Consider the following 13,819-nt stretch of genomic DNA (forward strand, 5'->3'; position numbering starts at 1 on the left):
TGGGTAAGTCTTTTCCCATGTGCTTCGTTAGAGTTTAATTTTTAATTATATCACTTAATTCTTTTCTAGTTTGTGTTTACACTTATGGTGGGACATAAAAGTTGAACTATCTACTAGATATTTAGAAATAAGCTACAGGAATAGTGATGATGTTGTAGAATTAAAACTCTAAATGTGTAAGTCACCATTGATTTTCAGTAGAAGAATCTAAGAAAAGAAGGGTGAAATGGAAACCAAGGTAGTTAAGTGTGTATGAGCAATAGTGTCAAATGTTGCAGAAAACTTGGAAATGATTTGCTAAGAAGAATTCATTGAGGCAAAAGATTAGAGTCAAAATATATAAGCAGTGGTGTGCTGGTGGTAAATGTTTACAGTTGGTTGGGGGTGGGGATGTAGCTTTTGCAGATATTCATGATACAAATGTTTCTGTCATGGCCAGTTTCAAGCTAGCAACATCAAATGTGAAGTTGATGAGATGTTTACAGTAAGCAGCACACCTGTATATATAAGGGACTCATAATTCAATCCTTATATAATAAAAGCCTAATATACAAATTGTCCCCTTGGGCGGTCTTTGGATCTGGAGTTCAACCACTCGCTATGACGTGCGCTGACCACCAGAGAGCATCACAGAACATTGCAGGCGTCTGAGACCCACTGGCCTCTTGCTGGATACCTGGAGGGGGGTGCAGTGAGAATGCAGGGTGTCTTCCAAGCTTGCTCCTAATCTCCCTACTCCCCTCTTCTGGGACACCAGGGCTCACATGCCCTGATGACTGGTCATTAACTAGAAATGATAATCCAAAAAAGAAGGCAAGATGGCCCTGGCCAGATGGCTCAGTTGGGTGGAGTGTTGTCTGTACACCAAAAAAGGTTGTGAATTCGTTTCCGGGTCAGGGCACATACTTAAGTTTCGGATTCAATCCCTGGTTAGGGCGCATGCAGAGACAGCCAATTGATGTTTCTCTTACATCATTGTTTCTCTCTCTCCCTTCCACTCTCCCTAAAAATCAATAAAAATATATCCTCAGATGAGGATTAATTTAAAAAGAAAAAGGCAAGATAGCAATGTCCAGCTCAGGATACAAAGTGGTAATGATACCCAACCAATTGGTATAGCTGGTTGGATAGATTCCCCTATCATTCATAGCACAGTTACTACCCTCAAAAGGCAGGTCTAAAATCTTGGCATGGTGTTTTTATGCCTTGGGATTTTAAAATTATAAAAGTTAGACATGGTTTTTTGTGGTGGTTCTGTTTTTGTTTTTATGTTTTAAATGTTAGCATCCGAGCCTTTTATCTACTTTTTACATTTTTATAAAGCCAAACTAAAATATTATAATTGGGATTTTCGCTGGGAAATATGAAATTTGACATTTTACCTGGTTTAGTACAATTTACATTTGCATGATGATGACGTATTTTAATAACTGAATCCCAGGGAGGTAGAAATTATGCTACTATAAAAAGTTCATGCTAAAAGCAAAAGATATGAATACCATTTTTAATTTGTTAGTTCTTTTTAATTCAGTGGTTCTAAAAACCACTGAAAAGGTAGTCAAGAGGAGGAACTCTACTAAAATGTATGGGGCAAGTACTTAAAAACATCTCAGGAATAATGAACGCTGCCTCTTCTCCCTATTATTTACAACTTCCATTAAGATAAATCTTTTTAAAATTTGGGTCATTTCTTCAGAACCTTCATCCTTCTTTACCAAATAAGTCCAAAAACCTTAGCGTTTCCAAATGCATAATAGTGTTTGAAATAATACACATTTCCTGTTTCCATTGCACAAAAGATTTATCTTGTTCTATGTAAATTTAGTTAAAAACAATTCTTAACTTCTAAAGCTCTTTATTATTTGTGTTCTATCATCTAAGCACAATAATGAAGAAACAAAGTTTTTAAGAAGTGAGTTAGTTAAAAATAAGTTCCTTTTTCCTGTAGACTCTAAAACAGATTAGCAAATGCATAGTTTTATCACTTGTTACTGATAGTTCATGAACAGACCCAGTGAAAGGAAGTGCTGCCATGGTAACATAAACCAGACTGTTATTTGGAGACCTTATTCAAGATACTTAACTGCCCTGAACTTCAAGTTTTCAGTACTAGTTCTTCTAATTTGCTATTTCAAGGAAATAACAATTCTACCGTTATCAAAACAATTTGCAGTTTTCTCACAATAGAATTTGAAAAGTAGACTTAAACTTAAATGGTTTCTAGGAGTGTAATCTTAGAAATATCAAGATAGAACATAGATAGAATTAATTGTCTTATTAAATATATGAAAAATAATTTACGTATATCTTTTCTCTATGAAACTGGAATGGTTTGGGGGCAAAGCATTTTATGGGTGCTAAATTTTATAATTTTGTTTCCCCAGCAAAATATTTGGGCCAAGTGACTGAATATATATTTAATTAAGAAGTTCCATCATTTAATCTACCTTGTTTTCCCCGAAAATAAGACCTACTTACAGGTTTCCTTCTGAGTGAAATATATGGCATCCCCCTGAAAATAAGGCCCTCCTAGGCTCTGTCTCAGAATGAAAATTAATTTACTGTAAACTGGTCGCTTGGGCCGCCCTGACTGGCGTCTAGCAACCAGTGATGTTACGTGGAATCCTGATGTCACTGCTGTGTGGAGGCAGAGCGGAGGTCGGAGTGAGCAGTGAGCGCGGGGCGGGAGAGAGGAGGAGACTTTCCCAGATGCATGTAGAAGAACAGGAGGATTAGAGCAGACAGGATGCAGCAAAGGTGGTGAGTGCTGATCTGTCTCTGGTGACACTACCTGATGCTCGCGGCCGCCCTCATGATGACTGAAGTTTTCAGTGGCAGACCCTGCTCCAGCCCAGATCCAGCAAGCCCAGTGACAGTCCCCAGGCAGGCCCCAGGGGTAAATGTCTGATAAAGGGGTAAGGGGGATGTCTGGTGAAGGTGTTCAGTGGCACAGGGGTGGGGGGAGGGGGATCACTTAAAATCACACAGGAGGATCAGAGGGAGCAACCAGAATGACACAGGAGGATCAAAAGGGGTTACTAAAATGGTAATCCCCCCTCTGATTCTCCTGTGCCATTTTGATTCCCCCCTTCTAATCCCCCTGTGTCATTTTAAGTGATCCCCCTCCTCCCACCTTGATACCCCAATTCCTTTTTTTTTACCCCTAGAAATGAGCGCAAAAAGAAAAAGCTTCTCCGTGGAGTATAAGAAAGGAATCGTGGAAGATTCTTGGGGCCAAAATCTTACTGCTTTCTGCAAAGAGAAGATGTTGAGTATCTGATTGGTTCGAAAATGGCGAGCAGAGTATGCTAACCTCATTGAACAAGTGGACAAGGGAAATGCTAAAAAGTGCAAGTGTGGATCAGGTCAGCAACCATTATTTTCCAAGCTGGAAGACCTGATCTGTGAATGCGTTGTTGACAGGAGAGCAAAGGCTTTGGTTGTGAATAGTGCTCAGATTCAAGAATTTGCCCTTGCAATGGCACCACAGTTTGACATAGCCCCCGAAGACTTCAAAGCATCACAACACTGGCTGGATAATTTCCTTCAGCGAAGTGAACTGTCTTTAAGAAGATCTACAACATTGTTTAGGTTGGAAGATACTCAAGTTATTAAGCAAGCACTTGCATTCAAGTCCTTTATTGATGATGCTGACTTCTCTAAATACAATCTTTCCAACATGATTGCTATGGATGAAACTGCAGTGTTTATGGGCCAATCATCTCAAACAACAATTGAACAGCGGGGTGCCTCCTTAGTGTACATTCCCTCCACTGCTTACCAAAGTGCACGTGTTTCCTGTATTTTGGCAATTTGTCTGGATGGCACTAAAATTCCACCTTTAATCATTTCTAAGGGCAAGAAGGAAAAGATTGAACGTGTTTTGGGTGTTTTTATTCTTGAAACTGAAAAAGCCTGGGCCACACAAGCAGTTATAAGGAAGTGGGTTGATTTAATGCTGCCGCTTGTTATGCGAGGGAGCCAAAGAGGTCTGCTAGTCTGGGATGCAGCCAGCACTCACCGTGCTAAAGACATGAAGACATTTCTTCACGAAAGAAAAATAGACCAGATAATGATTCCCATAGGAATGACAGCCTATCTCCACACTCGATATTGCAATAAACAAGCTATTCAAAGACAATTTGCGCATGGAAATTAATGACTGAAGTTGGTTTTGATTTTGATTCCCCCCTCTGATCCCCCTTGTGTCATTTTAAGTGATTCCCCCTCCCCCACCATGATACCCCAATTCCTTTTTTTTACCCCTAGAAATGAGCACAAAAAGAAAAAGCATTGAAAATAGAATGGAGAGAAATCAGCGTGGAAACTTTGTGGAACCTAAACTGCAAGAAGTTGTGACTTGGGTGAAGAATTCATGGGAGAAAATCACTGACAGTTGCATTGCAAATGCACTGCGAGCAGGCTACCTTGACAAGAAGTACTCATTTAAAGACAATGCTATTTCTAAACATGAGATTTGGTCCACTGATTCTGAAAGAAATGGAGTCAAAGAAATTCACCAGAAAATTCAGGAATTGGATTGTTATGATGATGTTCCAGAATAGGATGACATGATTGTCATTGAATAAATGAGTAAATTCTTGATACTGTAGGATTCACAGTTTGTCTGGTTTGTGTTGACAACTATCGTACTACCGTACCGTATACAGGTAATAAATTTCCTTTATTTTCATTTAACAATAAATGTGTACCGTATTCTTCTTCATGGAAAAATAAGACATCCCCTGAAAATAAGACCTAGCGCATCTTTGGGAGCAAAAATTAATATAAGACACTGTCTTATTTTCAAGGAAACAGGGTAAAAGCATATTTATAAAACTTAACTTCCTTTGGGGGAAAAAACCCAAATTTTCAACTATTTGTTTAGCATAGTTCGTGTGGTATCTTGCCACTGAAAGCAAAAACAGTTTTGCCTTATATATGGTACATTTCTTTCTATATTACAGTGAGATAGGACACCCATGGTTTTTCTTTTCCTATATATTTAAGTTGCTAGGATGCTAGACACTGCCTTACATTAGTTATCATACATTTTTTTCAGACAAGGGCTTTTTTTCCTTCTATATTTATTAATAGTTTAGCCCTTGTTCTTTACTACCTGATTTTTATTTTCAAATTAACTGACTTTTTAAAAATTGATTTCAGGGAGGAAAAGAGTAGGAGATAGAGATGGAAACATCAGTGATGAGAATCATTGACTGGCTGCCTCTTGCATGCCCCCCTATTGGGGATCAAGCCCCAAACCCCGGTATATGCTCTGAACAGGAATTGAACCATGACCTTCTGGTTCAACTACTGAGCCACACCAGCCAGGCTAAAATTAATTGACTTTTGTTCTTACTGTTTTTTAAAACTCATCTCTTAGAAGTAGAGGAATAAGAATATACTGTTATTAAACAATATAATCTCTCACTGTACATATGCCAATTTCAGAATATCCTAGTATTAACTCATTTTTTATCTCTGTGACTTACGTATGAATTACCATCACAACTTAGTGATGGCCTAGTTTTCTTTTTTATAGATAAATTATGCATGAGAGGACTGACTCTTAGAGATATGATTTGTTCATTATCACAGCCAATCAAGAAGCACTGTTTAGCACCTCAGTGTTTTTTTGTTTTGTTTTTTTAGGACCTCAGTTTTTGTTTTTTTTGTTTTAATCCTCACTAGAAGATATTTTTCCATTGATTTTTAGGTAGTGGGAGAGGGAAAGACGGAGCAATATTGGGAGAGAAACACATTGATTGGTTGCCTCCTGCACAAGCCCTGGGGTGGGGAGGAGCCCGCAATGAGGTATGTATCTTTGACTGGAATTGATCTTGGGTCCCTTCGATCCGCAGGCCAACACTTTATCCTCTGAGCCAATCCGGCTAGGGTAAGACCTCAGTTTTTAAACCTGTAGAAGTATTCTTTCGTGCCATTCTGCCATAATAAATTTTTTTTTCTTTTTCTTTTTTTAAATTTTTTAAATTTTTTTTCTATTTTTTTTATTTATTAAATTATTATCTGTGTACATATTTTAACATTGCCCCCCCCCCATACATACCCTCCCTCCCCAGAGTTTTGTGTCCATTAGTTGTACTTATATGCATGTATACAAGTCCTTCGGTTGATCTCTTATCTCCCCCAGATCTCCCTACTCTCCCCACTGTAATTTTACAGTCTGCTTGTTGATTTACTGTCTTTATATCTATCTTTTGGTTTGTCAGTTTATGTTTTTTAATATCCATAAATGAGTGAGGCCATGTGGTATTTCTCTTTCATTGACTGGCTTATTTCACTCAGCATGATGTTCTCTAGTTCTATCCAGGTTGCTGCAAATGATGAGAATTCCTTCTTTTTTATCTGCCATAATAATTATGACATGATATTTAAAAATAAAAGAGCCTCAGTAATAGATTAATATTACCTTGAAAAAAGATTTAGGGAAATGGAAACACTCTAGAATTCATCACATCAAATCTTCAGCAATTATAATAGCTTATGTTATATAAGATTTAATATAAATAACAAGGAGCAGGGGAACAGAAATATTGTTGTCTAAGTAATTGTTCATGTAAATCAATTAAAGAAAGGGTTAACCCAAATTAATAGTTGGACTTTCATTAACTCATCTCCTGAGTTAGTTCTGAGAAAATTTTGAACATCATATGGTAGGAGAGAAGACAGGCTATACTTAAATGATTTTTTACATTTGTGGAGAAAAATACCTAGTAGCCAACATTTGTTGAGTGGTTGAATGTCTGGCAGTATTCTAAGCACTTTACATGAATTACAAACATTGCTTTGCTCCACCCATTTATCTATACATTATTTGACTCCTGCATGTTCCCCTACCTGGGATTGAACTCACAATCTTGGTATACATCAGGATGATGTTTCAACAGAGCTGTCTTCCCAGAGCCTGTCAGTTATTTCATTTGACTAGGTCAACTAGTGTGTATGGGATACTGATGTTTTTTTAAAACTCTTGAGTTTATTTATCAATTAGAGGTCTGGTGCACGAATTTGTGCATGGGTAGGGTCTCTGAGTGGCTTGCAGGTAATAGGCTGAAACCAGCAGTCCGAAGCTCCTACCTGCTGCTCCCACTCATCTTAGCCCTACTGTGCCTGCCACTGGCTCATGCCCAATCAGTCCTGATTAGGAGAGGCTCACACTTCCACTTCAGTACTCGACAGCCATCAACCCTGTGTCTGGTGCCCTCCCAAGGGAAGTGATCTGCAGGATCGGGCTAAAACCGGCTCTCCCACATCCCCTGAGGGGTCCCGGATTGTGAGAAGGTGCAGGCCAGGCCAAGGGACCCCACTCGTGCACAATCAGGGCTGGGGAGGGACGCAGGAGGTTGGCCATCTGGGGAGGGACTATGGGAGGGCTCCAGGGTATTTCTGGTCTGTCTTGCTCAGTCCCGATAAGCTGGACCCCAGCAGCAAGCTAACATCTGCCCCCGGTGGGCAATGCATATCATAGAGCGCAGTTGAGCAGCCTTAGCATATCATTAGCATATTATACTTTAGTTGTTCAGTTGTTCTGCGTTTGGTCTATTTGCATATTACTCTTTTATTGTGTAGGATTCTATTCTTTTTCCTAATTTTTAGTTTACATATTTATCAATTTTCTTTTTATATTATTTTATATAATATATTTACATTATAAAATATTATGTAATTTTCTTTTTTATTTTTCCCCTGTGACAAAAGCATGCTTCAGATATTGCTGTTCTTGTTTAAGAATGAAAGTGTTGCCTTAACCAGTTTGGCTCAGTGGATAGAGCATTGGCCTGCGGACTGAAGGGTCCCAGGTTCGATTCCTGTCAGGAGCATGTATCTTGGTTTTGGGCACATCCCCAGTAGGGGGTATGCAGGAGGCTGCTGATTGATGTTTCTCTCTCATCAATGTTTCTAACTATCTATTTCCCTTCCTCTCTGTAAAAAAAAAAACAACAACAATAAAATACATTTAAAAAAAAAAGAAGAAGAATGAAAGTGTTTGAGGATATACAATTGCCTTTAAGTTCAGCTAGGGCCACATCTGCTTAGTTTTCTTTTTGTTGTTGTTGTTGTTTTTAATATATTTGATTGATTTTTCACAGAGAGGAAGAGAGAGGGATAGAGAGTTAGAAACATCGATGAGAGAGAATCATCAATCAACTGCCTCTTGCACACCCCCCACTGGGGATGTGCCCACAACCAAGGTACATGCCCTTGACCGGAATCTAATCCGGGACCTTTCAGTCCACAGGCCGACGCTCTATCCTGAGCCAAACCAGTCCTGGCTGCTTAGTTTTGATAAACAGTGTTTCTTATACCCTTTAGATACTAGATAACCTGTAATTTTAGTTTGGATAGCTTTTTAATCCAAGAATGGTTATAAATTTCCAAGTGGTCAGAGAATTTTGTTGTTGTGAGATGGTTTTTATTTTATTTTTGTATTGGAGTCCAAAATTGTGATTTTCAAAAGGGAATTAATTTTTCTTCATGGTATAGTCAATGTTTATATTTGGAAAGTATATTCTATAAGAGTTCACTAGTTACATCAGTTTTTCTCATCAGCATTCCCTAGAACACTAACTTCTTAAATGTTACCTGAGATAAAGAGGTTCTGTGCCAAATAATTTTGGGAAACCACATAAAGCAGGTTTAATTATAGCAGGACTGTTTAGATTCCTTAATCTACTAATATGTAGTATAATTTAAGAAGGAGGGAGGTAAAATATGCAGCATCTTCAGAACTATTCAAAGGAGTTACCTCATAGCCTGACTTTTCCCCGGCATATTAGATAATATTAGTGAGGTTCTTCAGGTATCTTGTTCACTTACCGTCTTCATAAGCTGGTCCTTCTTACTATGGGAACTATGAATCAAACCTTCCGTTTGTAATTTAGTAGGCTCTTTTATTTATAGACTCTCTAGTTTCCAGAATCCTATAAATTCTATTACTTTTGGATTCCATTGACATTGATAATTTTAATGGCCTCCCGAGTTTGTGTGCCCATTGCCAGCCATATTATCCAGAAGTCCCTCAAATGTTGAAACTTAACTATCTTACGGGAAGGAATTAATGCTTCTTTCGTGTGTGTGTGTGTGTGTGTGTGTGTGTGTGTGTAATAATACTTAATCCTCACCAGAGGATATATTGCGAGAAAGGAAAGGGGGTGGAGATAGACAGACAGACAGACAGACATAGATGTGAAAGAGAAACATTAATCTGTTGCCTCTTTTATGCACCCTGACCAGGGATCAAAACTGCAACCTAGGAATATGGCCTGACTGAGAATCGAACTCAGGACCTTTTGGTATATAGGATGGTACAACAACAAACTGAACCATCCAGCCAGAGCTTTTATAATTTTTTACAAGAGTTTTTTCCATACCTGTGTCATCAACTTATTACTCTTTGAGAAATTAGCTAGATCTTAATTAAATTGTTTGCTATTAATGCCATTAAAAAATAGGAATTAGCCCTAACCAGTTTGGCTCAGTGGAAAGTGTTGGCCTGCAGACTGAAAGGTCCCAGGTTTGATTCCAGTCAAGGGCATGCATGTACCTTGGTTGTGGGCACATTCCCAGTAGGAGGTGTGCAGGAGGCAGCTGATCGATATATTTCTTTCTCATTGATGTTTCTAACTCTCTATCCCTCTCTCTTCCTCTCTGTAAAAAATCAATAAAATATAAAAAAAGGAATTATTCTTTGATGCCTCATTTAATATCATAGTCCCTAAAGTATTCCCTATAATGTTGCATAGAAACTTCCTTTTTGAGTATTCAGTAACATAATAATGGCTAACATTTATTGACATCTGAAAGTATGGAGGGCCAGTTTGTGTACAGCCCTCCATGCTGGTCACCATATAACTTAGGGTTTATATAATTTTCACAGATTAAAGTTCCAGATCATTAATTCTTGTGTATTTTATTCTAGGTTAATGGGAAAGGTTCCTTATGGTGTGTTGATCCAGAATATAAACCCAACCTTATGCAAGCACTGAAGAAGCAACCTTTCCCTTCAGCCTTAACATCTCCAGAAAGGTATGAAAATTTCCATATAAGTATCAGTGGTGCTTTATAAGATTTCCCTGTATGAGATGGAGAAACTCAACAAAGTGTAGGTTTGGCATTTTTTTAATTGACAGCTATTTATGGATAGGACATTAGTGTAAGGCAGTTTTACTTATAGTCTAACTTGTGTTATTAGGAAACAGGATATTGGATAGTTAAGAGCATAAATTATGGAAAATGTAGTCAGTACTGAATATATTATAACTAAACTTTAAAGATAGTTATATAATTTTAGTTACAAAAGGCTAAATCATTTTAATTGTCAATACTAATGCTGACCTAATGATGTGGGAAATTAAAGGTATATTTTAAAATGTTTAAGATAGTTGTTTGTAATTGTAACATTTTGTTTTGATTTTGCAGGTAAATACAGTTGTAATGTATTTTCTTGCCTTTTGCTTTCAAACTCAGTGACTATTTGTCTTATATCGATACCTTTCCCATTTTAATCAGCTTAACAATAACCCACAACCTTTAGACCAACTAGCTTTCCCATTTTAAATTGCATCTGAAAATGATATGACTTCCTTAAATCTGATTTTGTTTCCTTTTTTCTAGAGAAGCCTTGAGAATCTTTTTGAATTCTATTAATGTATATTCATTTGAATTAAAAATGCCAGATTTTGTCAAGATATTTTTAAGAGTTTCTGTAATGGTTAATGTGATTTTTGGGAAAATTTTTTTAAATATATTTTTATTGATTTTTTACAGAGAGGAAGGGAGAGAGATAGAGAGCTAGAAACATCGATGAAAGAGAAGCATCGACCAGCTGCCTCTTGCACACCCCCTACTGGGGATGTGCCCGCAATCAATGTACATGCCCTTGACCGGAATCGAACCTGGGACCCTTCAGTCCGCAGGCCGATGCTCTACCACTGAGCCAAACCGGTTTCGGCGGGAAATTTTTAAACCTTTTTAATTAAAGTAATAAGTGGAAAATTTCAAATATACGAAAAAGTAGGGAGAAAGTTATAATGAACTCCCAGCTACAATTATCACCCCTTCATATCCTAGTTTCTTAAAATATTATTAGATAACTTTTGTAGGTAGCTGAAATACAGTTAAAAAAAAAATAAATAAGGCTGATGCTAGAATTTATGTAAATACTAGAGACCTGTTGCACGAAATTCATGCACGCAGGGATGGTCCCTCGGCTGGGCGTGCGCCCTCTCACAGTCTAGGAGCTCTTGGGGGATGTCCAACTGATGGCTTAGGGAGTGGGCCTAAGCCGGTAGTTGGACATCCTTAGTGCTGCCACGGAGGCGAGGCGGGAGAGGCTCCCACCACCGCCACTGCGCTTGCCAACTATGAGCCTGGCTCAGGGCTTCTGGCCGAGTGGCACTCCCGCTGTGGGAGTGCACTGACCACCAGGGGGCAGCTCCTGCATCGTGCATCTGCCCCCTGGTGGTCATTGCACATCATAGCAACCAGTCGTTCTGCCATTCAGCAGCTGATTTGCATATTAGCCTTCTATTTTCTAGGACTCTTCGAGATTTTTAAGCTTATTAACCATATAGTAGGTAAAAGGATTATTGAACAAGAACTACTGAGTGATTTATTCTTATGAATGAAATCTAGAAATTATCAGATTATATCTTCATTGTTTAGGAGTTGATATCTTTATTAGTTAATATTGGTGCTTATATTCTGGTTAAAAAAATGATAATTTAGAAATGGGTAAGTTCAGTGAAGGTCACTTATATGTTTTATTTAGCGATGCAATTTTTTTTTTTTTAAATATATATTTTATTGATTTTGTACAGACAGGAAGGGAGAGAGATAGAGAGTTAGAAACATCGATGAGAGAGAGTCATCGATCAGCTGCCTCTTGCACACCCCCTACTGGGGATATGCCCGCAACCAAGGTACATGCCCTTGACCGGAATCGAACCCGGGACCCTTCAGTCCCCAAGCCGACGCTCTATCCATTGAGCCAAACCGGTCTCGGCTAGCGATGCTATTTTTTAAGTTAAAGATTAAATGGGAGCCCTGGCTGGTGTACTTCAGTGGTTATAGCGTCAGCTCACACACTGAAGGGTAGAGGGTTTGATTCCCCGTCAAAGGCACGACGTACCTCAGTTGTAGATTCTTCCCTGGCCTGGATGGGTTGGGTGCATGAGGCACCCAGTCAATGTGTCTCTCACATTGATGTTTCTCTTTCTCTCTTCCCCTCTTCTCCTTCCCTTCCACTCTCTTCATAAAGGCTATAATCTTTGACCTTAAAACATTACTTAGTATTTTTATCTTTTAAATTTAGTTTTTCTGTTAATCCTCACATGAGGATATTCTTCCATTGATTTTTTTTTTTTTTTTTTTTTTTTTTTTAGAGAGAGAGAGAGAGAGAGAAAGAGTGTAAGGGTGGGGGGGGGAGATATTGATTGGTTGCATCCCACATAGGCCCCAACCAGGGCTGGGGGATTGAGCCTGCTACTGAAGTACGTGCCCTTCACTGGAATTGAACCTGGGGACCCTTCAGTCCGTGGGCTGATGCTCTATCCACTGAGCCAAACTGACAAGGGCACTTAACTATTTTTAGAAACATTTTTTTCCTTTACGTTATTTGACAAAATGATAGTTCCAGCTGACCTGCTTTTGTGTGGCGCTTTCATAATTGGTAATTCTGAGGAAGAGAATGAGATACAATGTATATAAAACTGTGAATAGAAAATAAACTTAATTTAGTTAGAAAAATATATTTGTTAACACTGTTACGAACTCCAAAAAACAGAAGTAGTTTGTCCCAAAAATGTTTTAATCTTTGGAGTTAAAAAGAAATTGCTGGTCTCTTTTCATGGATATAGAAAGTTCAATGTGATAATATTTATTAATAAAATCAGGAACTTAATCTGTTTTGCATCATTATCATTCAGTGCTCCTTAAACATTTGTTTTCATAAACTCTTTAATTTTTGTGGTAATACCTATAGTGAATAATGTCAAACTTAAGCATTCAATACAGACCAAATACTACTGTGTATTGCTATTGTTCCAAGTATTTTATTTTTGTTTTTATTGTTCCAAGTATTTTAAATGCATTGTTCTTATTTAATTGGCAGAGCATCTCTGTGTGGGAGGTTTAATTATTCCTACTTTACAGATGAAGAAACTAAGAGATTAATTATTTTGCTTAAGAACATCACATAGTTGTGATTTAATCTTGATCTTATGCTCTTTCTGCTTTGGCATTCTCTTCCTAAACTGAGTAGTGTTAAACAAAGAAAACAAGGTAAAAATTGTTTGGGATTTTTTTTTTAGAAATTAGTTGTGTTTGTGACTAAGTTCTGTTACAAGCAAAATAAATATTTTTATAAATTTTTTTGTCTTATCTCTTTTTCAGTGGCTCTTTATCACCTCACTACTTAAGCTCTGTACTCAAGCAGAATCAGGTGCAAACCCTCAAAGGTATGTATAAGATCAGTATTTTAAATCATAGAATTTTAGGTATAATACCATATTAGGGTTGAAATTTTTTTATAATTATAAAACAATTATAGGTTTATTGTAGGAATTTTTAAAATAAGAATATTTATAAAGGAGTAACTAAAAACTTACCCTTTCTACTATAAACATTTTGATATAATTGCTTTGGTTCTTTTTGTGTTTTTCATGAGTAGGTATGTTTGTGTACATGCACAGACACACACATAGACATACATATCTTTTCTCCAAATACTGGGCTCATACGATATACACTTTTTTATCCCATTTACATTTCCTTTAACATGCATTTTTTCCTAAAA

At 37.6% G+C, this 13,819-nt stretch overlaps 1 protein-coding gene across 5 annotated transcripts in view; it reads left to right on the top strand.

Annotated features, from left to right (window-relative positions):
* The window catches only part of FOXN2 (forkhead box N2), a 54,415-nt gene that overhangs the window by 25,340 nt on the left and 15,256 nt on the right, over nt 1–13,819 (top strand). For all 5 annotated transcript variants that reach the window (XM_084901013.1, XM_084901017.1, XM_084901016.1 and 2 more), the window contains 2 exons: nt 9,944–10,050; nt 13,417–13,481. In XM_084901013.1, coding sequence (XP_084757139.1) covers nt 9,944–10,050; nt 13,417–13,481 — 172 coding nt within the window. The remainder of the gene's footprint in view (nt 1–9,943; nt 10,051–13,416; nt 13,482–13,819) is intronic.

Source organism: Pipistrellus hanaki (genome assembly GCF_964339955.1).
Source record: "Pipistrellus hanaki genome assembly, chromosome: 12".
Lineage (NCBI taxonomy): Eukaryota > Metazoa > Chordata > Mammalia > Chiroptera > Vespertilionidae > Pipistrellus > Pipistrellus hanaki.